Genomic DNA, 27,964 nt, shown 5'->3' with positions numbered 1-27,964 from the left:
GTTGCTGGAAAAGTGCAGCAGGTCAGGCAGCATCCAAGGAGCAGGAGAATCGACGTTTCAGGCATTAGCCCTTCTTCAGGAATGAGGAAAGTGTGTCCAGCAGGCTAAGATAAAAGGTAGGGAGGAGGGACTTGGGGGAGGGGTGTTGGAAATGCGATAGGTGGAAGGAGGTCAAGGTGAGGGTGATAGGCCGGAGTGGGGTGGGGGGCGGAGAGGTCAGGAAGAAGATGAACCCTCCAACCACAAGGGATGAACTCAGATTTCTCCAGTTTCCTCATTTCCCCTCCCCCCACCTTGACTCAGTCAAATCCCTCTAACTCAGCACCACCTTTCTAACCTGCAATCTTCTTCCTGACCTCTCCATCCCCACCCTACTCTGGCCTATCACCCTCACCTTGACCTCCTTCCACCTATCACGTTTTCAACGCCCCTCCCCCAAGTCCCTCCTCTCTACCTTTTATCTTAGCCTGCTGGACACACTTTCCTCATTCCTGAAGAAGGGCTTATGCCCGAAACATCGATTCTCCTGCTCCTTGGATGCTGCCTGACCTGCTGCGCTTTTCCAGCAACACATTTTCAGCTCTGATCTCCAGCATCTGCAGTCCTCACTTTCTCCTCAAATATGGTAAAAACTAATGCGATTCAGGGTAATTTGGCAAGATGGATCCAAAGTTGGCTTAGCAATCGGTTGTGTGACTGGAGCCCAGTGTGCAGTGGCATAGAACAGGGGTCAGCGTTTGGTCACTTATTGTTGGTGAAATCCATAAATGATGTAGATGAGAAGGTGGAAAGAATGTTAAGTAAGTTTGTGGATGAAGGTGTTAGGTTACAGTGGTATACAGACACATTGGACAGATGGGAAGATCAGTGGCATAATGAATTTAACCCTGATAAATGTGAAGTGATGCACTTTGGAAGAAGCAGTAAGGAGTATTCAATTAATGGCAAGACATTAGAAATCTGAGAAACCAAGAGATCTTGGGGTGCTCATCACTGATACCTGAAGGTGGCAGAACAAGTTAATAGAGTAGTTAAGGTGAAATAACTACACGAAGGGTGGTATTCCATCGCCACGTCCCCCTTTATTTACATGACAATAGTCCCAGCTAACTCCGAGTCAGCTTCCAGAGTGAACAGAACCCATGACACTCCTGTTTATATCTATCAGGCAGGGGACCTTGATTGGAGCTGTCCATCTGGTCCAGTCAGGGAATTCCTATTCTGAGGACCACCTACTTGCTTTTATCAAATAAAAACTGAAAGAACTGTGGATGCTGTAAATCAGAAACAAAAACAAATAGCTGTAAAAGCTGAACAGGTAAGGCAGCATCTGTGGAGAGAAATCAGAGTTAACGTTTCGAGTTCAGTGACCTTTCTTCAACAGTTGTGAGGAAGTGTCACTCAGCCCTGATTTCCCTCACAGATGCTGCAGACCTGCTGAGCTTTTCCAGCAATTTCTGTTTTTGTTTCTTGCTTTTATCAGTTGTGACATAGATTATAAAAGTATAGGAAAAACATATTGGAGCTTTTGAGAACTTTGGGCAGTTGTGGAGTACTATGTTCAGTTCTGGTCATCATACTATATGAAGGATGTGATTACACTGGCAGGGGTGCAAACAAAATTCACCAGGATGTTACCTGGAATAAAGCATTTCATCGACGAAGAGAGACTGGATAAGCTCAGCTTGCTTTCTTTGGAGCAGAAAAAGTTGAGGGGGTCATGATAGAGGTGTATAAAGTTATGAGGGGCCTGGACAGGGTAAACAGAGAGTATCCCGTAGTTCAAGGTGTTACTAATAAGGAGACATAATTTTAAAGCGAAAGGCAAGAGGTTTAGAAGAGATTTCAGGAAAAACTTTATTTCCCCAGAGGTTGGTGGGTGTTTGGAAGGGCAGTTGAGGCAGTTCTTGAGATATCTTAACATTATAAGCCTAATGCGGGAAAGTAGGAATAGTGTAAGTAGTTGTATATTTTTGGCAGTATAGACATGATGGGCCAGAACGTTTGTATGATTCTATCAGGCTGATCTGCCAATATGTCAACTGAATTTATAATATGCAGCATGCTGCTTCTTGCATGCAAACCCTATGAGGTCTGCTTGCACTGAGGTTTTGCAAAATGTCATATTTCACATGAAATCATTGCATCGAGTATTAATTTCTATTTTTTAAGCAATGTAACTTACAATGTTAGAATAATAAATATGCCCAGATTCTTTGACAGTTTCTTAGAGCCGATCTTCACATATGTGCAGGCTCTGTTGTAGCATCTTTTGTAACGAATAATTCGTCCTCACTTACAAGAGCTGTTTTTTCCGTATGCAGTGAATCTTCCGGTAATACATTGCAAAATGTGAAATCAAGATGAAGAGCCACAGGGAATGTATTGCCATCATTCAGAAATACAACACATACTCTAACTTGCATTAGTAAACAAATGGTCAGGAATCCTACTTCAGGTACAACAAGTAATGGCAAAGCTATAAGAAGTGTATTATTGCTTGTCCCCTGTTGCATCTGGACATATCGCTGTAGGAAACTATCCCAGACATGTTCCAGAAATACAGCTGATGTCCAGAGAGACTTACGGGTTAAAGTGCATGGATCTTTAAAATGTCTCAAACAACTGCAGAAAATAATCAAGAAAGCCATTGGGATGTTGGCCTCTATATCTAGAGGACAGGAGTACAAAGATACAGAACTTTGCTGCAGCTTTATACTCCAAGTGGGATCTAACCAGGGTTTTATTGAGAGCAGATCTGGACACACTTTAGGAAGGATACAATGGCCTTGGAGGGAATATAATGTAGGTTCACAAATGACACCTGGACTTCAGGATCTATGAAGAGAGAAATTAGGCCTGTTTTCTCTAGATTTTAGAGGGTTCAGGATGATCTGATCGAAGCCATCAAGGTACTAAAAGGGAAGAACAGGGCAGATAAAGGGAATTCTAGAACTCGGGGACATAGTTTGAAAATTAAGACCAGACATTCAGGAGAAGTGTTCAGAAGCATTTCTACACACAAAGGAGTTTAGAAACTTGGAACTACCTGTATCTTCCACAAACAGCAGTGGATTCTGGCTCAGTTGTTAAATTTTAAATCTGGGATAGATAATTCTTTTGGAAAGCACAGGTATTAAGGAATATGGCCAAAGACAGGTTTATGGAATTAGGCCACAGATAAAGCATGACTTCATTGAATGGCCTATTCCGTTCTTGTGCTGTTTTGCATTTATAATAGAACTTTTAAAGGTGGTTTTAAAAAAACCCAAGGCAAATGAGGAAAAGTGTAAATCCAATCTTGACTCTTCACAGCTGATGGATAATAGGTGTAAAGGAAATCTGAATTAGTAGTTACAGACTTAATTTCAACATTGTGAATAGAAGGAGAGGGAAGAACGGATAGCGTGGAGGTTTACAATCTAGGAGCAATATTTTCAGTGTTTGGTTCAATCTGAAACAGCTATTGATTTATTAAGCATCACCAGACATTTGGTACTGAAAGTGAATGACACCCCCTTCATACTCATCCATCCATTCCAGGAAGAAGGGGAAATTAATTCAATGTACTAGTTCAGGAAAAGGACTATTGCACAAATGGGGGAAAAAAAAATCTTTGCATGTAGAATGAAAGTGATTGGGGGTACCAATCAGCAGTAAATTCAGTCTATCCCACCAGTACTTAATGGTAGAGGGGAAAGCAGATCTAATATTGGAATAAAATGTTAATTAATTAGAAACAACAGTGAAGTGGCCTTGACACTTTATAAGTCATTGTTTTGACTACACTTACAATACTGAGAAGAGTTCTGGTCACCTTAGTAAAGGAAAGATATTGTAACAATTGAAAAATATAGAAGGCAGCAACCAGGATGTTTGAAGGGAGAAAGGAATTAGGTTATGAGGAGCGAATATGTAAGTTGAGCACATTGTCAGAGGAATGAAGAAGGTTGAGAGGCGATTTGATTTCAGTTTTTAGAATTCTAAAGACCTATTAAGCTGTTTCACTTTCAGAACAATAAAGCAGATGACTTTATGAAGGGAGTAAATTTAAAACTAATGAGAATTTTTTTTTAATGAGTGGGTGCTCAATCTATTAAAAAAGCCTTCCCAGAGAGAGTATGGAAAAAAGGAGAACTGTTCTGTTAAAGTGTAAGTTAGAATGATTTTATTTGGACAACAATATTCTAGGATACACGACATAAATGATTTAAGACATGAGGTGGTATGTGTAGTGTGCTTGGAAAAAGCAGCTGACTTAAACCCATTGTTTCGGGGCTTTCCTTAAGTTTGTGTTGGGTCTGTTATAAGCTACTTGATTGAAAGTAACCAACATTACTGTGCATTATGTTTTCATAATGATGGAAAATTAACGAGAAAGACCTTGGTCTTTTTTTTTCATCTCTCAATTCCTATATTTTTATAACCATTATATTTTGGTGGCCATAATCATGTGTTTTTCTGAATTAATGGTTGTTATCTGCATTAATAGCATGCTTTGTTTCTGCATGTTGAAGAGATTTTCTGCATGGCCCATTAAACCTAAGGATGTGTTTACCATCTGTTCTGCCCAAGAATGGTTCTTCCATTAAACAAAAATCTAGAATAGAAGCCAGGGTCACAGAGGCAACCCTCATTCAATTTTTAAAAAGAAAAGCCTGTTGTGTATTTTTTTCAATCTCAGAGGGTGAAAAGAGACCTTATTCTCAGGACATCTCAGGCACATCGAACACTTCCAACTATATGTGCTCGTTTGATATGAAACCATTTTGATCTGATTTCAAAACGGAAGAGAAAAATTGCAAGAATGCTATCAAGCAGCACCTGCTTAGTGATGCCTAGTTTGCGTTCCATTAGGGTCACTCATCTTCTGACTTTATTACAGCCTTGGTCCAAATGTAGACAAAAGAGCTGAATTCCAGAGGTGAGGTGCAAGTGACAGCCCTTGACATCAAGGCTACATTCGACCAAGTGTGGCATCAAGGACACCTGATGAAAGGTTCCAACTTGAAACATCAACTCCCTCTCCTCTGATGCTGCACTTTTTCCAGCTCAACTGTTTATCCATCAAGGAGCCCAGGCAAAACTGGAATCAGTATGTATCGCGTCAAACTCTCTGGTAGTTGGAGTCATACCTGACACATAAGAAGATGGTTGTGGTTGTCAGAGATCAATAACAGTAGTTCCAGGATATCTCTGCAAGGGTTTCTCAGGATTGTGTACTCGACCCAAGGAAATGGGTCTGGGTGGACTTGTTGGGCCGAAGGGCCTGTTTCCACACTATAGGGAATCTAATCTCAAAAAATTTAATCTTCAGCTGTTTCGTCATAAGCTCGAAAGTGGGGATGTTCACCAATGATCGGACAGCTAATGTTCAGAACCATTCACAACTCCTCCAAAAATTAAGTAGTCAGTCTCCAAATGGACAATATCCATACTTGGGCTGATAAGTTGCAAGTAACATTCATAGCACATAAATGCCAGGTAATGACCACCTCCAACAAGAAACAATCTAACCACTGTTCCTTGACATTGACTGTGTTACCATCACTGAATACCCCATTATCAACATCCTGTGGGTTATCATTGACCCAGAAACTCAATTGGACTCATTACATAAACACAGTAGCTACAAAAGAAGGTCAGAGACTAGAAATACTGCAGCAAATAACTCACCTTCTGACTCCCCAAAACCTGTCCACTATCTACAAGGAGAAAGTGAGGACTGCAGATCCTCATGAAGGGATTATGCCCGAAATGTTAATTTTACTGCTCCTCAGATGCTGCCTGACCTGCTCTGCTTTTCCATCACCACACACTCGACTCACTATTTACAAGTTACAAGTCAGACATGTGATGGAATACTTCCCACTTGCCTGGATGAGTGCAGTCCCAGCAAAACTCAAGAAGCTTGATACCATCCAGGACAAAGCAGCCCACTTGATTGGACCATATCCACAAGCATCCACTCCCTCCACTACCAATGCTCAGCAGCAAAATATACTATCTACAAGTTGGACTGCAGAAATTCACCAAAACTCCTCAGACAGCATCTTCAAAACCCACAACCGCTTTCATCTAGAAGGACAAGGGCAGCAGAGATGGGAACACCATCGCCTTCAAGTTCCCTTCCAAGCTACTCACCATCCTGACTTGGAAACATACCACCGTTCCTTCACTGTCACTGGGTCAAAATCCTGGAATTCCGTCCGTAAGGGCATTGTGGGTCAACCCACAGCAGGTGGACTGCAGCAGTTCAAGAAGGCAACTCACCACCACTTTCTCCAGGGCAACTAGGGACAGGCAGTAAATGCTGGCCTAGCCAGCAGCTCCCATGAATGAATGAATAAAACAAAACTATACTGGATATTGTTCGGACCACACCTGCAAATATTCGTCCCTTTATCTGAAGAAGGATGTTCTTGCTCCTCCTTTGCTGTGGGAGTGCAGCAAAGGATTACTAAATTGATTCCCTGAAGTGGCAGAACTGATGTCTGAGGAGGGATTGAGTTGGTTAGAATTGTATTCACTGGAGTTTAGAAGAGTGAGACAGGTTCTCATAGAAACCTATAAAATTCTAGCAGGACTAGACAGGTTAGATGCAAGCAGGATATTCCTGATGAGGGTGAGTCCAGGATCAGGGGCTCAATGGTTTAAGGATGAGGGATAGTAAACCTTTTCAGGACTGAGATGAAGAGAAATTTCTTCACCAAGAGAATGTTAAGCCTGTGGAATTCACTCCCACAAGGTGGCTGAGGCCAAGGGTGGCATGGTGGTTCAGTGGTTAGCACTGCTGCCTCATAGCACCAGGGACCTGGGTTCAATTCCAGCCTCAGCCAACTGTCTGTGTGGAATTTGCACATTCTCCCAATGTCTGCTTGGGTTTCCTCCGGGCGCTCAGTTTCCTCCCACAGTCCAAAGATGTGCAGGTTAGATGAATTGGCCAAGCTAAATTGCCCATAGTGTTCAGAGATGTGTAGGTTAGGTGCATTAGTCAGGGAATTGTAGAGTAGGATACTCTTTGAAGGATCAGTGTGGACTACTTGGACCGAAGGGCCTGTTTCCATGCTGTGGGGTTTCAATGATTCTTTAAAAACATTGTGCTTTCAAAAGGAATAAATATAGCACTTATAGCTAAAGGGATTGAGGGATATGAGGAATAGGGTATTGAGCTCAATGATCAGCCAAATTCATACTGAATGGCTCAAGTGGTCGAATGGCCTACTCCCGCTCCTATCTTCAATGTTTTGATGCATTCTGATTCTGCCCTTGCATTGTATTCACAACTTACACTTCCTAGCAAAGACGACTGACTAGCAGCCAAAGTAGGGATTTTTAGTCAACATCTGTCCTGCTTTCCTGGTCAGAGGTAGCTCATCTTTGAAAGATCGGGAGGCATAAAATGACGATTAGGTGCTGCAAGTGTTGAAGACTTTTTGTGGGTATCACTATCAGTGCAGTCACCACCCATGTGGGGCCTGCATCACTCCACTACAAATAGAAAATATTTATCTATGTACATGAACGGGTATTTGCTGTAAAATGTAATCTTGGTTTTGCTTGTTTGCATCAAGCTGTCACTATTTCAGCAGCCATTTTTCTCTAAATGAAGGGTTATTAGTTTTGTAAAATTATACTCCTCTCAACTAACCAGAGTTATCTAAATTAAATTAAATCACTGCTTTCTGATAAATAACGACATCTCATTCCTTTTAGTAATGCCAGTAGATTCTGCAATATTCACTGACTACAACCTACATGACATAAGACATCCAAGTCCAGGTGACTTTGGGATGTACTTTTATATTGCCATTTTCTTGGCATTTGGTTTGAACACAATAAATAAGAACATGAATAGGTCCTGCAGCCTGTTTCAACAAGATATTTATTTTTAATTTCTTTTTCCCACCTTTTCTGCACTTGAATGCAACAAATCTGAAATATAGACATCAATCAGTATTGACAGTGCTTCAGCTTCAGAATTTGTGGCTTCAGAAAATCACTTTGTTTAATGTGTAGAATTTGGAAAAGTTGAGGTTGTTCTCCTTGAAGCATTGAGGTAAAGGTGAGCTTTGACTGATGTGTTTTTTAAAAAATTGGTTTTGATAGAATAAATAAAATGGAACTGTTCCCACTGACAAATCAGTCAGTGATCAAAAGAGAAAGATTCAAGGCAATTCACAAAAGAACAAGAGTTGACAGGAGGATTTTTTTTAACATAATGAACTGCTGTGATCTGGAATACGTTGCCTGAAGTAGATTCAAAAGTAACATTGCACAGAAGACTGGATAAATACTTGAAGGAAACATGCTTGCAGAGTTGTGGGGAAATAGCATGGAAGTGATATTATTGGATAGCTCTACCAAAGAGCCAGCACAAGCAGGATGAAGCAAATTATTCCCCGTTGTATTATACTATCATCCTATGATCAATCTTGTACCACCGAAACAAAACTGGGAACAACTGGATGCCAGTGAACCTGATGTTTTGATATGTTTTCATCAGTGAAGTCCTATCCTCAAAAATTCAGCAAGTTTTTTTTTAAGAATTGGCCTGTTTTAATTTTGATCTACGTACTCTAAATCCATTAAAACACTTGGTGGCTATTCTATTTGTCATCTTTTCTCACCTCTGGTTCACCTTTGCGTTATATTGCTAGAGTTCAAAGCTTGAACATTTCTTTATTAAAAACATGCTACTGCAGGCTTTTCTATAATCCCAAAAATGAATCAAATTGAAGTGTACTTGACATCTCAAAGTTTTGCCATTACTAAACCTGAATCTTTACCTGTTCCCAGAAGCTAAAATCATTTTGATCTTCATCCATAGTGAAACATTCAAGTTTCACTCAAATTTCACTTCGGTGGTTCTTCCTCCACCACAGCTCTCTTGTAAACACCTAGACTCTTCTAAACTACAGAGGATATAGGAGAAACTGAGGACTGCAGATTCTGGAGATCAGAGTAGAGAGTGTGGTGCTGGAAACGCACAGCAGGGCACGCAGCATTGGAGAAGCAGGAGAATCGATGTTTCGAGCATAAGCCCTTTTGCCCAAAACGTCGATTCTCCTGCTCCTCAGATGCTGCCTGACCAGCTATGCTTTTGCGGCACCATACTCTACAGAGGATATAGGCTGGCCTGAATAGCCTTTCCTCATAAGGCCATTACTTATTTTCAGGAACTAGTCGAATAAACCTTCTCAGAATTACTTCAAATGCATACACATTCTTCCATAATCATGGTGACCATTACTATGTGCAATACTTCAGCCATAGTCTCACCAATGTCCTGAATAACTGAAGCATAATCTCCCTACTCTTGCATTCAATTCTCCTTGCAATAAACTATAACATTCTATTAGCTTTCTTTATTCCTTGTTGTACTTGCAAAATAACCTACGATTCATGGACACCTAAATCTCTGCAACATCGCACCATCTAGATGATATGCTTCTTTTTCTTTTATTCTGCCAAAATGAAAACAATTTCACTTTCCCACATTGTACTCCACTTGCCAGATCTTTTTCCAGTTTTTGTAGGCTCCTTATGTCCTCTTCACAATGCACTTTCCTACCAGCCTCATGCCATTAGTAAATATAGCTAATTTACTTCGGTCCCTTCACCTAAGCCATTAGATAAGTTGTGAAAAGTTGAGACCCCAGCACCAATCTCTGTGGCACATCACTCATAATATCCTGAATCCTGAAAATGACCCACTTATTCTGACACACTTTTTCCTGTTAGCCAGCCAATCTCTTGAAGCCAATATGTTATCCCCCACACCATGAGCTGTTATTTTCCACAATAACCTTTTTGAGGAAGCGCCTTATCAAATGCTTTCTGGAAATCTAATCACTGATTGTACTTAATCTGCAGTTTCAAAGAACTCAAATAAAGTAATTAAACATGATTCCCCTTTGACAAAGCTGTGCCTGATTATCTTGAATCCACCCAGGTCCCCTGTTATAACATCAATAATAGCTTCTAATATTTTTGAGTGACAGATGTTAAGCTAAGTGGCCTGTCATTTCTTGCTTATTGCTTCCCTTTTAAATAAAAAAGTCACATTATCGACTTTCCATTTTTAAGGAACCGTTGCTAAATCTGACGAGTTTTGGAAAATTAAACCAACGTAGCAACTTCTTTGAAGTCCCTAGAATGAAATTCATCAGGACCCTGAGGACTTGTCAACTCTCAATTCTACCAATTGACTCAGTGCTACTTCCCTTAAAATTATAATATCATTCAATTCCTCACTCCCTTTCTGATTTACAGATATTTCTGAGATGCTACTTATATCCTCTCAAGTAGGTGTAGTGGACAGTGAAGTGGGTTACCTCAGATTACAACAGGATCTGGACCAGATGGGCCAATGGGCTGAGAAGTGGCAGATGGAGTTTAATTCAGATAAATGCGAGGTGCTGCATTTTGGGAAAGCAAATCTTAGCAGGACTTATACACTTAATGAAAAGGTCCTAGGGAGTGTTGCTGAACAAAGAGACCTTGGACTGCAGGTTCATAGCTCCTTGAAAGTGGAGTCGCAGGTAGATAGGATAGTGAAGGAGGTATTTGGTATGCTTTCCTTTATTCGTCAGAGTATTGAGTACAGGAGTTGGGAGGTCATGTTGTGGCTGTACAGGACATTGGTTAGGCCACTGTTGGAATATTACATGCAATTCTGGTCTCCTTCCTATTGGAAACTTGAAAGTTGTGAAACTTGAAGGGGTTCAGAAAAGATTTACAAGGATGTTGCCAGGGTTGGAGGATCTGAGCTACAGGGAGAGGCTGAACAGGCTGGGGCTGTTTTCCCTGGAGCGTCGGAGGCCTTATAGAGGTTAAACCTTATAGAGGTTTACAAAATTATGAGGGGCATGGATAGGATAAATAGACAAAGTCTTTTCCCTGGGGTCGGGGAGTCCAGAACTAGAGGGCATAGGTTGAGGGTGAGAGGGGAAGGATATAAGAGACCTAAGGGGCAACTTTTTCACGCAGAGGGTGGTATGTGTATGGAATTACCTGCCAGAGGATGTGGTGGAGGCTGGTACAATTGCAAGATTTAAGAGGCATTTGGATGGGTATATGAATAGGAAGGGTTTGGAGGGACATGGGCCAGGTGCTGGCAGGTGGGACTAGATTGGGTTGGGATATCTGGTCGACATGGATGGGTTGGACTGAAGGGTCTGTTTCCATGCTGTACATCTCTATGACTCAATGACTTGAAGTGAAGATCAATGCAAAATATCTGTTCAACTTGTCTACCATCTCCTTGTCCTCTATTACTAATTCCCCAGACTCTTACTGCTGATCACTGCTCATCACTTGATTTGCTGTTGCTTACTCTTTGGAGTAAGAAACAAGTTGAATTTACATAATGTTATTCCTGACTCGATATTCCGAAGAGTTTTACAGCCACTGATGAAATTTTGAATGGTAGTCGACCTGTCAGAAAATGTGGCAGTAATTTTGTGCACAATAATTCCCACAAACCATGTGACCATCCACAATAATCGGTTTTAAGGTGTGGCAGGTGTCAGTGGAATTGAAAGATTAAAGTTGATCCTTTCAGATCTGTTCCCAGCATGAGAGGGGGACAGATAATCAAAGATGACAAGATATCTTTGACATCAAAAAGATCAGAGATCAAACCTGGAGTTATTTAAGAAACCAGTTCTTAAAACTTTTACCATGGCCACTTGGAGCAATCTTCCTAATCCTTTTTTTATGAAAAAAAAGATCAGTTTTCTGCAATGTCTTCAATAGTGCACCCTATGCCACTTTTACACCAACAGAGTGTGGTTAGCTGGGAATCTCTGGGACTTTGTAATTTGGCACATATTCAAAGGGACTCTTTTGTATAGGAGAGGATGATTTGCAGTCCGTCCACTGATTACAGAAAACTAAATATTATCTTATATATTCTTTTAGCTGACATACTTACTGACTGAATTAAAGTGAATATGGTAGGTCACTCAGAAGTTCAGACTGTGTTAAACATTTGTTTTCTGAGTCACCACATGCTAGGCTCTTCTATTTCCCCATATTAATGAATACCAAGACACTATGAGGCAGCCATTGCCAAGACCTTGTGAATAAGAGTTAGCAAATAATTCAAGCAATGATTGGTCAATAGTGATCCACAAATCCATCAATGCTTCACATATAATTTACAATTTTAAACATTGCTGCACTTTAAAACATGTCTACTAATAGCTATGGTAGCGGGCTTGACAGACCGTGTATGAGCCACGTAAGGTGACCAGTGGAGGTTGCTCTCATTACGCCACGCTGAGATGAACCTGTGGTTGCAGTGAATTTAAATGAAAGGGACTATTATTATTGCTTTTTGTTCTAATTTCAGGGGTCTTGTGCAAGTTTTTGTTCGGAAAGCTTCTCTCTCATGAAATGCACATTGCAACTCATCAGTTTTTGTTACTTGGTGTTAACTCTGAGGTATTAAACAGCGTGAACACTTGTTTATAGCCTGAAGGGCTTTTGCATGAAACATCGATTCTCCTGCTCCTCAGATGCTGCCTGACCTGCTGTGCTTTTCCAACACCACACTCTTGACTCTAATCTCCAGAATCTGCAGTGCTCATTTTCGCCTACTTGCTTAATAGATCCTAATTTAGTTTTTAAACATGGACATATACACAGGAGTCTGCCTGTGTACTTAAACAAACACATAGAACATTTATTGAACAACAAAATTACAAGCCACGTTACTAGGTCTTTGTGTGGAGCTGCAGAAAATGGGGGAGTTACTAAGTGAGTATTTTGCATCAGTATTTATTGTGGAAAGGGATATGGGAGATATAGACTGTAGGGAAATAGATGGTGACATCTTACAAAATGTCCATATTACAGAGGAGGAAGTGCTGGATGTCTTGTGTGGATAAAAGTGGATAAATCCCCAAGACCTGATCAGGTGTACCCGAGAACTCTGTGGGAAGCTAGAGAAGTGATTGCCGGGCCTTTTGCTGAGATATTCGTATCATCGATAGTCACAGATGAGGTGCAAAGAAGGCTGGTAAGGACAAGCCAGGGAACTATAGACCAGTGAGCCTGACCTCGGTGGTGGGTAGGTTGTTGGAGGGAATCCTGAGGGACAGGATGTACATGTATTTGGAAAGGCAAGGACTGATTAGGGATAGTCAACATGGCTTTGTGCATGGGAAATCATGTCACACAAACTTGATTGAGTGTTTTGACGAAGTGACAAAGAGGATTGATGAGGGCAGAACAGTAGATGTGATCTATATGGACTTAAGTAAGGCATTTAACAAGGTTCCCTATGGCAGACTGATTAGCAAGATTAAATCTCATGGAATACAGGGAAAACTAGCCATTTGGATACAGAACTGGCTCAAAGGTAGAAGACAGAGGTTGGTGGTGGAGGGTTGTTTTTCAGACTGGAGGTGTGTGACCAGTGGAGTGCCACAAGGATCGGTGCTGGGGCCTCTACTTTTTGTCGTTTACATAAATGATCTGGATGCGAGCATAAGAGATACAGTTAGTAAGTTTGCAGATGCCACCAAAATTGGAGGTGTAGTGGACAGCGAAGAGGGTTACCTCAGGTTACAACAGGATCTTGACCAGATGGGCCAATGGGCTGAGAAGTGGCAGACGGAATTTAATTCCGATCAATGCGAGGTGCTGCATTTTGGGAAAGCAAATCTTAGCAGGACTTCTATACCTTAATGATAAGGTCCTAGGGAATGTTGCTGAACAAAGAGACCTTGGAGTGCAGGTTCATAGCTCCTTGAAAGTGGAATCACAGGTAGATAGGATAGTGAAGAAGGTGTTTGGTATGCTTTCCTTTATTGGTCAGAGTTTTGAGTACAGGAGTTAGGAGGTCATGTTGCGGCTGTATAGGACATTGGTTAAGCCACTGTTGGAATATTGATTGCAATTCTGGTCTCCTTCCAATCGGAAAGATGTTGTGAAACTTGAAAGGGTTCAGAAAAGATTTACAAGGATGTTGTCAGGGTTGGAGGATTTGAGCTACAGGGACAGGCTGAACAGGCTGGGGCTGTTTTTCCTGGAGCGTCAGAGACTGAGGGGTGACCTTTATAGTGGTTTACAAAATTGAGGTGCATGGATAGAGTAAATAGGCAAAGTCTTTTCTCTGGGGTGGGGGAGTCCAGAACTAGAGGGCATAGGTTGAGGGTGAGAGGGGAAAGATATAAAAGAGACCTAAGGGGCAACTTTTTCACACAGGAGGTGGTACGTGTATGGAATGAGCTGCCAGCAGAAGTGGTGGAGGCTGGTACAATTGCAACATTTAAGAGGCATTTGGATGGTTATATGAATAGGAAGGGTTTGGAGGGATATGGGCCTGGTGGGACTAGATTGTGTTGGGATATCTGGTCAGCATGGATGGGTTGGACCGAAGGGTCTGTTTCCATGCTGTACGTCTCAATGACTCTAGACAAAGAATTTCATTACGTAAGCCAGAAAAACCTTCATTTCCAAACTATTCCTTTTATCCTAACAAGATATTTACAATTACCAAATCAATGAAGATTCAGTACTATCTACTATATCCTCTGGTTTTTTCATCAGCATGGCACAGCTACAACTGGTTTCCTTCTGACAAACGTTTGCACATTCACTGGGTACATTGTCTTCAGTTGGTATATCCCCAAGACACCTAAAACAAATTCCAAACCAAACTTACTATTACCTTAAGAGCAAAGTTAAGAATTCTCAAAACTCTGTGTTCAGCTGCCATGCAAGATTTCTTCCTCGAGAGTTTAACGCAAATGCCTATACTCTCATCGTGCGCAGATACACTGACTCCCCTCTGGCTTGTTCTGTGGCTTTTGGTGTCCTTGGACTCCTGTTGCTGGGCAACAGCTCAGTTTTGTTTCTACATTTCTTTTAAATGCACTAAAACATGTCCCATCTGTTCCATTACAACTTTGATGGTAGGAATGCATTGGTCGTCAAGCTGTTCTCCATGATTTGCAACATTTTATATGAATATTTTGATTCCATTAATAAAATGGCCAATTGTTTCCCTTCTGGTACTACAATTTAATATAGAGAGACTTTCATCAGGCTTCTTTAGTGAACTCAATGAGTGAATTTTTAAAAACAAGCAGCCAAACTTGTTGGTGCCTGAGCTGTAATTCAGAATCAGATTTATGTTCCTTCTTAATTCCAAAGCAAACACACAAAACCCAAAAGGCAACAATGAATGTGCAGAGTTGGTATTTTAAAAAGGGCAAAAAACACCCATATTGGCCACTGGCCTAAAAACAAAAGAATGTGATTAATTCCCTTAATCCACTGAGTTTTTTGTTAACAAAATTAAATTGCGAGTTGCATAGACCTATGGAACAATTTCAGAATGAATCTGGATTCAGATAGTCTTTAGAAAATAGTTATAGTTCAGCTTTTCAGGGTTTTACATTAAGACAAAATACAAAGATGTGAAAATTTTACCAGTTTCCTCATTCTTTCAACTGAAAAAACAAGGGGGAGACTTGTATCTTTACCTCAAGGTTCAGAAGTTTTCTGACTTCAGTTTGTGAACTAGAAACCCAGCACAGAATTACATACTGTTTACCAAAGCATTCTCTTCCATCAGTTAAGGGAAACAAATCCCACGTTACCTCTCTGAAAGCTTTAATTGGCTGTTTTTCAAAGTCACATGACTTTCTGTAATTAGCAACTGAATCGCACCCATATTGAACTGCTGACTCAAGGTTCATAAAAAGCAAAAGAACTGTAGGTGTTGTAAATCTGAAACAAAAACAGAAATTGCTGGAAAAGCTCAGCAGATCTGGCAGCATCTGTGAAGAGAAATCACCGTTAACATTTTGAGATCATTCTGAGGAAGGATCATTGGACCCGAAACATTAACTCTGTTTCGACACGGGGTAAACCTCTCTGCTAATTTAAACCTGACACACAGAGAAGCTCACCTCATGCTGTAATCTGTTAAATTTCGAGAGGCAAAGAACTATCCCAGAAGTCACTATTTAAAGTAAAATTAACAATTTTATTCTTCAAGTCCAAAAGAGAACATTAAACAACTACTTACAACTCCTTTCTCTTAAATCTTTTACCTCCCCCTCTACAATACTGGTCCAACTTTTAAAAAAAACTTGATTAAGATTTACAAAAAAAATCATGTTTCAAAACCAGTCAGCTTTGTCGATTCTCCTTTGTAGATTTTCCTCTCTAGATTTTTTGGCTGCACAAATTTCTTACGGACCAGTACCTTTCAGGAGCTCTTTGGCTAGCAGTCTATACTTGATGATCTTGCCAGTTCTCTCCCTAACTGCTCAAAATGTCGAGTTTTATACTCCAAACCATTGGATCATTTCATTGGTTTGATGTCATAAAAACACTAAATTAAAATTCGATTGAATTTTGGTATCTGGGGTATAATTTGAATTTGTTTTTGTTCCATGGCAACACAACTCCAGCTATTTGTTTCAATCAAGTGTTACATTTTTAAATTGTTCAGGACACTGTGCTTTCAGTCAGTCCTTGCTAGCTTCCTCTCTCTCTCAAATGTACAGTACACACCTTCATAACAACTCTGATGTCTGTTCACAGATACTGTCAGACCTAACCTTTTCCAGCAATTTCTGTTTTTGTTTTAGACCTAATTTTCTTGTTGCCCAGGGATAATGTCATTATCTGTAGGCCAGAGTATCTGAATTCAAGAAGATGTGTTTATAACATGTCTCAGCAGGTTTTCTTATAAACTATTAGCCACATTCCTTGGTAAAATTCTTTCTAATCCAGAAAATGTCCAATAGTTCAAAATCAAGGCTGAGATGTGCAGAATTTTAATCAGCAAAGGAATTGAGAGTTATGGGGAAAATCATGAAAGTGGAGTTTGAGGAGAATCCGATCAGCCATGATCTCTTGAATGGCAAAGACTCGAGGGGCTAAAACACCTGCTTCTGTACCTACATATTATGGACTTACCTTCCAGTTTTTCTCGTCCATAGGTATAGATATGTCGTCCTGACACTTCACTTCAGTTGTTGTAAAAACTCATTTAAAGGAGCATGTCTCCAAACTTAACAGCACCAAATTCACAAGAACATCTCCAAAAATGAAACCAAAACTACGTCTCCTCCTTATACCAAAAATACAGAATACAAACTAAACTTGAAGTTATATATCTCTCCTAACACTATGTGGTAATACTTATCTTACTGGTAACAAACCTGAAATCCGATTTTTTTTCATTTATGAACCTAGATGGTGGGTATTGGCAAAGTTATTGATCCACAAGGGCACCATGGCTAAGTCTGACCCTGTCTGCATCTGCACCCATGAGCATCTTTTCGAAGAACAACTAATAGATAAGAATCTAGAGTAGGTCCTTACATTAATTTATATTATTACCAATTCCCTGTGCAACCGGTCTGAGAATCCACAGATGCCAGTCAGCATGCCAATGCTATACTAACATATTCACTTCTGGAATCTCCAGCCACTACACAGACATCAAAGGTCCATGCAGTAGCTGGAGGAGTTAGAGGTAATGTACAGTATCAGCCCCTCGCTCCAAACCACACCAAAAAAACCCCACCCCTCCATCTGTGCATCCTCTTCCAGTTCCATGATGCTCCAAGACATGTGCACTTCTATATTTCTGGCATTTTGCATCTATGATTTCACCTGCCTAGGTACTAAGCTTTGAAATTTCCTACTTAAACCTCTCCACCTCTGCATCTTTCTTCCCTTATTATGTTTCATAAAACTGATGTCTCTGATCAACTTTTTTGCTGACCTTTCATAATATCTCTTTAGAACCATATCCCAGCATGAATCAGTGCCTTGATCAATATTTACTCAACCCTTAACCACCATCACTAAAAGGAGATTACCTGGTGGTCAGTACATATGCTGTGCCCCCATTGAATCGCAGATTCCCTATTAGTCAGTCTGCACCAACCCTCTGAAGAACATCCTACACACAGTCACTTCCCAGATTGATTGCATTTATTGTCACATGTACCTAAGTACAATGAAAAGCTTTGTTTACAAGCAGTACAGGCAGATCATAGTTATCAAGGACATACAGATCATCAGGTGAGAAAATAAAACTTAGACATAGGCATACAGGTTATGTCGCACAGGGTGTGCACTAGGCAAGATCAACATTGGCAAGATAAGCATTATTTGGAGTTGATTAGTCCATTTATCAGTCTAATAACGACCAGGGAGAAGCTGTTCCTGAACCTGCTGGTGCATGTGTTCAAGCTTCTGCCTCTTCTGCCTGATAGAAGAGGTTGTAGGAGAGCATTACTTGAGTGCGATGGGTCTTTGAGGTTGGCAGGCAACGAGCCATGTAAATGGAATCCATGGATGGAAGGTTGGCTTTCATGATGGTTTGGGCTGTGCACGCAACCTTCTGTAGTTTCTTACGGTCCTGGGCAAAGCAGTTGACGTACCAGACTATTATACACCTGGACAATATGCTTTCAATGGTGCATAGAATTGGTGAGGGTCCTTCTGAACATACCAATTTCCTGAGCCTCCTGAGGAATTGTGTGTTCTTGACAGTCGCATCTACATGAAATTACGGATTATTAGACACCCATTGGGATGAAACAAGAGCAAGTGCACTTTCAAAATCGCAGTTTGATGCATTACTATGCCTCCATGACACTGTGGAATTTTCAAACTGAGATGAGGGATGGGTAATCTTTTTAACATTCTCACCTCCAGACTGTTAAACTGGAGTCTGTCAAGCTCCTTGAATTTGTTAGCAAGTCAGGAGTGCCAAAAGGTGATTTTCAGTTTCGAAATGGACATAACTGATCAACCTGATGCATGCTAGTAAACACCTGTCAGTTCAATTCAGGAATATTCATATGATACTTGTTTTGCGATAACAGCCATTTTAGTGTGCAGTGAGGCTGCTGGCTTTCTATTGTGACCTCTCCTCTCTTCTGCAAAGCAGTGGCAGGTTCCATCATAACTGTTGCCTGCCTTTGCCTCCCAATCCATTTTTTTAATATTTGGTGCCAACAATTGGATTCTGAGACCACCACTAGCCCAATTAGGCTATTTGCAATGCATCTGCATCTGCATAGCATGTTGAGTGACAGAAATTTCCTAGACATTGTATTTGTTTTTGTACTTAAATATTGGCCCCTCCATCTGCAATTTAATTTTATAGACCCGCCTTTACCTAATGTCCCTTTGGGCGATACATTGGCTCATTAGTTAGCACTGCGAATCAGAGTTTGATTCCACCCTCTGGCATCTATCTGTGTGTGGAGTTAGCACATTCTCTGTGTCTGCATGGATTTCCTCCAGATGCTCCAGTTTCCTTCCACAGTCCAAAGATGTGCAGGCTGGGTAGATTAGCCCATGGGAAACGCTGAGTTACAGGGATAAGGAAGGGGGTGTGATGCTCTTCCATGGGTAGGTGTGGGCTCAACGAGCCAAATGACCTGCTTCCTCACTGTAGAGATTCTATGATACTTTTGGATAACAAAAACCTACCAATTTTAGATTTAAAGCTTACAATTGATCTACTGTCATTTACCATTAGTGGAACAGACTTCAAAACGTACTCCACCAAAATCTCATGTTTGTGATAGGGTGACTATTGGAGAAAATTATGAAGGAGAGAATTAACATCCACTTTAGGGATAGTCAACATGGCTTTGTCAGAGAGAGGTCATGCCTAACATGTGATCAACTCACAAAGGGTGGTGAGTGTATGGAATGAGCTGCCAGAGGAAGTGGTGGAGGCTAGGACAATTACAACAGTTCAAAGTTATCTGGATGTGTAGATGAGTAGGAAGTTTTAGAGAGATATGGGGCCGAGTACTGGCAAATCTTATTGGGCCTTTTCTGTGCTGTATAAAAGGAATTTAAAAAATTGAGAAAATGGATCTCTAGCTTTTTAATGCTATGTTCCCTGGTCTTGGACTGCCCAAACAACAAAGTCTGCTTTTCTATCTGCCATCTCAGTTCCTCATTCCTTGAAAACATAAGACTGGAATCTAATGAGAATTCTGGTTAGATTTTATAGATTAAGAAGCAGTTTCACAATGATTGGAGCTGAGAGAATTCACCATGCTCAACCAACTATTTTAATCATTTAAGTTCAATTATCAGTAATAGGGTGGCAGCTTCTGCAACATTCTGCCCTGATCAGTGATTTGCTTGCTGTGCCAAATTCCAGTGTACCATCAGTAAAAAGATTGCTACAGTATCACCTAACTAACCTTTCCATCATTCTAAAGGTGCAGTGGGAGACAGAAATTAGTGCAGGAATTTAATGCAATCTGTTGCCTGGCCTCTGCTGAAAATTTACTCAGCAAACTTTATAGAAAACCCTTTAACTGTCACCTGACAGCAAATAGCTGCACTGATTAATCATTAATTAACTGATTTTTAACCATTCGTTTTTGGAACATGGACTTTGGTGACCAGGCAAACATTTATTGCCCATCCCAACTTGTTCTAACAAGGTGGTAGTGTACTACATCTTAGAACAACTGCAGTCTAAAATAAATATGCTTCCACTGCATTTATAGAAAGTTAGCTCGTATTTACAGTGCTGAAATTCTAAATTTTATTGAAGGTCTTGCTCTGTCACTTTAGAGATCAGCGGGATTTGAGAAAATTTGTAGCTCAGGTTGAGTTTCTGGATGTTGGTATGCTCGCTGAGCTGGAAGGCTCATTTCCAGACATTTCATCACGTAACATTTTCAGTGAGGTGTTACCTAGTAGGGTGACGAAGCTTCTGAAAATGAGCCTTCCAGCTCAGCGAGCAAATCTACATCCAGACTTTAGAGATCAGTTCAGAGTCAAACACAGTGGGGGCTACTTTAGAATCACATATAAGACAGGCCAGTTAAGAACACCAGGTCACATTTTCTTTACAGCATTAATGAACTGGTATGTGACTTATGGTCATCTGACAGCTTTTGTAAGCACTTTTGCTGGTATCAGCTTTTCGGCACCAGATTTTCAAAATTGAGTTCAAATTCTCAGATTGCTATGGGATTTTTTTAAACTCAGTTTTGCAACTGGAGTAGCTTAAAATCTACATGAATGGACTCTCTAACTTCAAATAATGTTGATCATATTTTGTGCACCTCCTGTGCGGTTGTAGCATGTATGCCTCACTCTGTCTAAGCACCTGATAATCTGTATGTACTTGTTTGTTATGATCTGCCTGTACTACTCGCTTTTCACTGTATTTAGATCCATGTGACCACAAGAAATCAGATCAAATTAACAATACTTGGAAGAGGAAGAAGGTGAAATGACAGATGTTGATGGCAAGTCTCAGTCTATATGGACAGAGGAATTTAAAGAAGCAATATTTTAGTGTATTATAGAGCATGGACTCTAGGCAGCTGAAGGCAATGTTTTTAACACCAGCAGAGCAGTGTTTAATCCCATCTCTGATCACCCTGAGGATAGTAATACTCAACTACATAGCTTGGACAGGATTGGCATGGAAACATACCAGGTAGGGATAGCAGACTGTTTCCCCTAAAACAAAATAGTGAACCTGTTGGTATTTTTAACTACTTGGCAGCTTTCATATAATTTTTCTGGTGCCAGTCAATAATTGTGCATCATGAAGTAGGATGTTGTCAATGTGTTGCACCTCTAAAAGTGCAGTTCTGTTAAAATATCTTTGAGACACCCAAATGGCGCTCTCCCATTTTGGGAAACCTCCTGCTGACCCACCATCTGGAGCACAATCATCAGACTGTGTTTTTGTATCTCAGCCCACACTGTTGTTAAGTATGCAGTTAAAATGAAGCATCATATGCCAATGTAGTGTTTTATTTTTGTAGATTTCAATTTAGTTCCATAAAAGTCTAATAAAAGAATTACGACTGCTTTATTGAGGAGTGAAGGGCAGTGTCTGGGTGATCAAGTGTGCCTGTGTCTGAACTATATTAAGTCGTATACAGGTGATGTATTTAACCTTTAATTTTGTGTGTTCACATGCTAATTTTCTTGACTAATTTTGAAATCTGTTCCTGCCCTTCTGAAGCTTGTTGACTCCTAATTTGAACAAGATTGCTCTCGATCCTCTAATTCATCTAGGTAGCCACTTACCATACATCAGTCTGGCAGGGTAAAATGTTGAATATCTGAAAAATGCTTCATAAGCATTGGGCATTCAAAATGTGTTTTGCAGCCAGTGAAGTACTTTTTGATGTGTATTTGCTATTGTAAAGTCAGAATCACACCAGGTAAAGTGTGCACATCAATGTCTTACAATCAGCAATAGATGACAGCCGGATAATGTGTTGGAAGGATATTTATTCACCAGGGAAGTGGGGAGAATTCCCTGACTCCTTTTTCAGTAGTTTCATGGAACCCTTTATCTCCACTTGATGAGGAAGATGATTTAACATTGCATTAGAAAGATGTCCAATTCCAACCTGCCCTTAACTGACATCTATATCAGTTACTTCCAGGATTGAGAGTTTAAATCTCACCAGGTTAAGTTATAAAATTGGATTTAGTAAACCTAGTCATTTACAAGCTGGCACAAGGAAAAATGGCAGCTACAACAACACTGTAAAAACTTAATTAGAAAATACCTTTCTAAAAGGGAACCTGCTTTCCATTCTAAATCTAGCTGCATGTAATTTTACATTTACATTTACACCGTCTTACAATTCTGACACATTAGCTCCTGTTTGTTGACATGTAGCTCTTGTGGTGCATCAGCTTTAGGCTGAAGTCAATTGTGAACACTACTATCTCAATTATTAAAAAGAAATTTGGGCTAACAATCAGTTTGCAAAAAACAGTGACAATGACTCAAGATGGTCAGCTCAAAGCACCACTACAACTAAATGACATTGTAGTGAACAATTTAGATAAGTTCTGCTACCGGAGGTCAACAGTCTCAACTGAACTGAAATTTGATGAGGAAATTTCAGCTTGTAGTGGTAGTACTTGGGAAGCTTCAGGCAAACTTCAAAAGAAATCTCAAACTTCCATTTGCCATAAAAGAATATTGCTTGAGTAATAAGTAGATGCCTGCATGATACTGAAGCTTTAGCTACTTCAAAGTCAGAGTTAATTCTGTACTGTTGCTTGAGAGAGATCCTTGGGATCAATTGGCATCATACAGTCCCCAATACTTTTAGCAACGATCTGGTGAAGAAATTATCATACTAATTCTGAGGCAACATGAACTCAAATAGCTAAATCATATCATTACAAAGATGGCAGTTGCCTACCAATTCATGCACTACATGGAGAGATTGATACTAGAAAACCTGTTGGGTAGACAAAGCTAAAATACAAGTGCAATTCATGCAAGTGAGACATAATTGGGCGGCACAGTGGTTAGCACTGCTGCCTCACAGCGCCAGAGACCCGGGTTTAATTTCCGCCTCTGGCGACTGACTGTGTGGAGGTTGCACGTTCTCCCCGTGTCTGCGTGGGTTTCCTCCGGGTGCTCCGGTTTCCTCCCACAGTCCAAAGATGTGCAGTCAGGTGAATTGGCCATACTAAATTGCCCATAGTGTTAGGTAAGGGGTATGGGTGGGTTGCGCTTCGGCGGGGCGGTGTGGACTTGTTGGGCCGAAGGGCCTGTTTCCACACTGTAAGTAATCTAATCTAATCTAATCTAATAATTTCATGCTGGATTGTCTTCAGTAACTGTCTGCACATGATCAATGCACTTAACGACAAAGTCCCTGTACTCAAGCATGGAAATTTGAAGAACAACGTCTTCAGTTGCCCCAGAAAGCAGTAATACAAAGGAGCCTGTAGCATTGACAAAGGACAATCTCCAATGGCTGTCAATGTCTTCAACTGTCAATGCCTTGTTTAGATTAGACTATATTCCCACTTGATGACTCAATGAACTGTCAATGTACATCACTTGCAATGGAATGATGTCAACAAAAATGGCTGTGGGACCAACTCTTAGCTGCTAAATTGTAGAAACAGTCACTCAAGAAGAAAGTCAATAGCTATCCCCAAATGTAACCTTGCCAGTAACATCACCTTAAAATAAAGGTTAGTTTCAGTATAGGTTATTGGATGGTGACATCTTTCTTCAACTCAGGACAAACACAGTTGGTTTTGGCATCCATTCTCCCTGAGAATGCAGGTACAGCAGGCAGTGAAGAAAGCTAATGGCATGCTGGCCTTCATAGCAAGAGGAATTGAGTACAGGAGCAAAGAAGTCCTTTTGCCCTGGAGTATTGCGTGCAGTTTTGGTCTCCAAATTTGAGGAAGGGCATTCTGGCCATTGAGGGAGTACAGCGTAGGTTCACGAGGTCTATTCCCAGAATGGCGGGACTATCATATGTTGAAAGATTGGAGCGACTGGATTTGTATACACTTGAGTTTAGAAGGATGAGAGGGGATCTGATTGTATAAGATTATTAAAGGATTGGACACTCTGGAGGAAGGAAGCATGTTTCCACTGATGGGTGAGTCCAGAGCCAGAGGACACAGTTTAAAAATAAGGGGTAGGCCATTTAGAACAAAGTTGAAGAGAAACTTCTTCACCTAGAGAGTAGTGGATATATGGAATGTTCTGTGCCAGAAGGCAGTGGAGGCCAAGTCTCTGGATACATTCAAGAAAGAGATGGATAGAGCTCCTAAAGATGGTGGAATCAAGGGTAATGGGGATAAGGCAGGAACAGGATACTGATTGTAGATGATCAGCCATGATCATAGTGAATGGTGGTGCTGGCTCAAAGGACTGAATGGCCTACTCCTGCACCTTATTGATTAGTTGCTTCGTGCGAAACAGGAATCAAAGGCAGGGACATCGCATCCACTGGTTTCATATGACATCAAGTCGTCCTTTGGAGTAGCTGATGTAGATTAAATCTGTAGTGATTATTCCCAATAATGAAATATCACCAGTTAATCATTTTTGGTGATGCTGGTTGAAGGATAAGTGTTGACCAGGAAAACTATTTTGTTTTGGAGTATCTTTATGTCCATTTGGACAAGGAAATGAGACCTCAACACAATATCTTATTCAGAAGACCTATAGGAGACCAGTACTACCTCAGGCCTGACCTAAAATCCCAGTATAAACAATGTACAAAAGAATTGCAAAGGGACTGAACAACGATTTTCTGCTTCAGAGATAAACCAAACTAACAAGTAATGGCAATTCTGGTTTCACGTGGCTTTCACAAAACTGTATTAAGGGAGTTTTCACAGTTCACAATTAAACTAAATGTTGATCTTTATCTTCCACAGATTACAGAATACCTGAATGCTCAGGAGGCTGCCAAATCTGCTCGGGTAAGAGTAATATGAAGTGAGAATGATGGTTCACACGTTCCTCCATTTCCTCCACCACCACCACCAGCACGGTGGCACAGTGGTTAGCACTGCTGCCTCACAGAGACCTGGATTCAACTCCCGCATCGGGCAACTGTCTGTGTGGAGTTTGCACATTCTCCCCGTGTCTGCGTGGGTTTCCTCCGGGTGCTCTGGTTTCCTCCCACAGTCCAAAAATGTGGAGGTTAGGTGAATTGGCTATACTAAATTGACTGTAGTGCTCGGTGAAGGGGTAAATGTAGAGGAATGGGTCGGGGTGGGTTGCTCTTCAGAGGGTCAGTGTGGACTTGTTGGGCCAAAGGGCCTGTTTCCGCACTGTAAGTAATCTAATCACCCATGCAATTTCTTTCTCTCCCTCCCTAATCTACCTTCTTTCATCAGTCAATTTCATGCTGACCCCTACCTCTCTCTGACACTCCTTATTTCATTATCTTCCTTTTTATTAGGTTTTCTCTACTTCCTTTCTTGCTGTATCCCTCCTTTGCTTCTATTCTTCCACCCATCCTATCTTATGGTGTTCCCTTCTTCTTTTGCTCTCCCTTTTCAGTCTCTTTTGTTGTGCCCTTCCCATCCTCCTTGTACTGATTTCCCTTTCTTCCCTCTCTGGCCCTTCTCTTTGTGTATTCTCTTCTCTTTGTCACAGTCTCATTTCTTGTCTCCCTATTTTCATAACATTTCTCACGTCTGTCTTTGTCAGTCTTTCTCCTCCGTCTCTTCTGTTACCCTCTTCAAGGTATTGGTGGTAACTCAGATCTCAGATACATGCCCTGTTTGACTAGCCTGCAATTATTGCTGTACTGACACAGTTGTCTTTCCTTTTCAGTTGAACCTCTGGCGTTATGGTGATTTCCGAGCTGATGATGCTGACGAATTTGGTTACAGACGCTAAAGAATCACACATGATGACGGCGACACACCAACTTCCCCTCTGTCCCTCTTCTCTTACTGTCCTCCCTGTCCACAACAAGAGAGACTCTGATACTACTTTCTCCGTTTTCTCCCTTCAGACTTTCAGAGTCTCATTGCACTCATCCTCTGCACCTTCAGATGAGCAGTTGGCAGTGCCAGGGGCTGAGATACTAATCATGATTGGACTATGATGTTAATTTGTGAGATGAACTGGAAATGAGTTGCCTGCTTTAAACTGAAATTCTCTTTCATTTCACCTTTTCCTTTTGAAATGCAGAATAAATTAACATGGTAATTTTTTTCCATTCATGTTGGTTTTGAAAAAAATATATTCTTTGTTTTAAAAAAAATTAGTTTATAATCACGTAAGACAGGTACCAAGTTGATCTCAAATGAGATCCAATTATTCAAAGAGGCTGCTGACAATATAGTCGCACCTGATTGACGGGTAATTAAAGCAAGCCTGTTTGAGGAAGAACGCAGGAGCAGATGTTCCAGGTCGGGACAGATGGAATCTTTAAGGGGAATTGCCAGTGAGACTTAAAAATGTTTCCAAGTTTCAGAACCCTGTATATTGCATCACTTTTTTGATGTTATTTTTCCTATTATGCTCTGACAAATTCCTCTATATAACTTAATGTTGAGTCCATTTATGAAAGCAGGCTTAGAATTTTGTTGATCATGGGCCTCCCACTCCCTCCCCATCACCACCACAGAAGTTGGTTAACCAAAACAGAATGGGAAGTGGAGATACCTGAGTTAATCTTTTTAAATGTCTTAATTATATATCAGCAAAACCGCTAAGTGTTGAAGTGATTTGTCTGCTCAAGCTTGGACCACATACAGATCTAATACGAAGTGCTGATAGAATACTCTGAGGGTTCATGCACAATCTGCTTAGCAGTCAGTAGCTTATCTTGAGGAAAATGTGGGTACAGATAGCTGATGCAGAGGAATTTATATTAGGAAGCTATGTGCCTCCCTCTCTCTCTCTCTTTTTCTCTATTTTTCTTGTGACTTGATTGCAAGTGATTTTTTTCATTTGTAATTCTGTAAGTTTATGATTTTTTTTCCACCCCCATTCCCTTTCCTCATCTGATGTTGTCTCTTGTCATTATATTTAATGCTTACAGTCTCAATAAAAGTAGCATTGGCAACATACAATCCCCTTTGTCATTGTTGTGTCCTCACTTACTGCTGCTGTAACACTGGTTTAAGTGCTGGGATGGTCAGGGAATAGTACTGAACCCCAGACATCACTTCTACCCTGGAGTTGTATAAAATACAGAGAGCTTTCCTGCCAAATGGGTAATTACTTCTGTCCACTGAGTATGGCTGACTAAGGTAAGCTATGAATGTCTTATCTAAAGGGTCTACCTTTCCCGGGCACTGATGCAGTTTGGGTTTAAAATGACATAGAAAAGGAAGTGAAAAAATTTGGACTCTTTGAATTGGCCACAGGATGGACGCAAGGCAATTTGCAATTTCCAGCCATTTTAGTAAATAGTATTTAAAATGTTGAGATAGCTGGTAGGTGTAATGGTTAGTGATTTGAGATTTAATGTCTATATTCATTACTGTTAAATAAAGCCGTTGGTAAGAATTTGGTGTAATTTGGCAGTCCTTCACAGTAATCTTGAAATTAAAAGCAATACATGAAAAATCAGCCTCTGATGGTCTGATAACCAGTTATTAAACATATTGATAAGTGTGATTCTGAGCCAATGAAGACGAAAGACCCTGGGCATCTTTCCTAGTTTGTGCA

At 40.6% G+C, this 27,964-nt stretch overlaps 1 protein-coding gene across 1 annotated transcript in view; it reads left to right on the top strand.

Moving 5' to 3' along the window:
• The window catches only part of snd1 (staphylococcal nuclease and tudor domain containing 1), an 868,653-nt gene extending 841,290 nt beyond the window's left edge, over window positions 1-27,363 (top strand). Inside the window, exons 23-24 of the mRNA XM_072562814.1 lie at window positions 25,207-25,251; window positions 26,114-27,363. Coding sequence (XP_072418915.1) covers window positions 25,207-25,251; window positions 26,114-26,179 — 111 coding nt within the window. The 3' untranslated portion in view covers window positions 26,180-27,363. The remainder of the gene's footprint in view (window positions 1-25,206; window positions 25,252-26,113) is intronic.
• The last annotated feature ends 601 nt before the right edge of the window (window positions 27,364-27,964 follow it).

This window comes from Chiloscyllium punctatum, chromosome 44 (assembly GCF_047496795.1).
Source record: "Chiloscyllium punctatum isolate Juve2018m chromosome 44, sChiPun1.3, whole genome shotgun sequence".
Lineage (NCBI taxonomy): Eukaryota > Metazoa > Chordata > Chondrichthyes > Orectolobiformes > Hemiscylliidae > Chiloscyllium > Chiloscyllium punctatum.
This window is presented reverse-complemented; position numbering and strand designations above follow the sequence as displayed.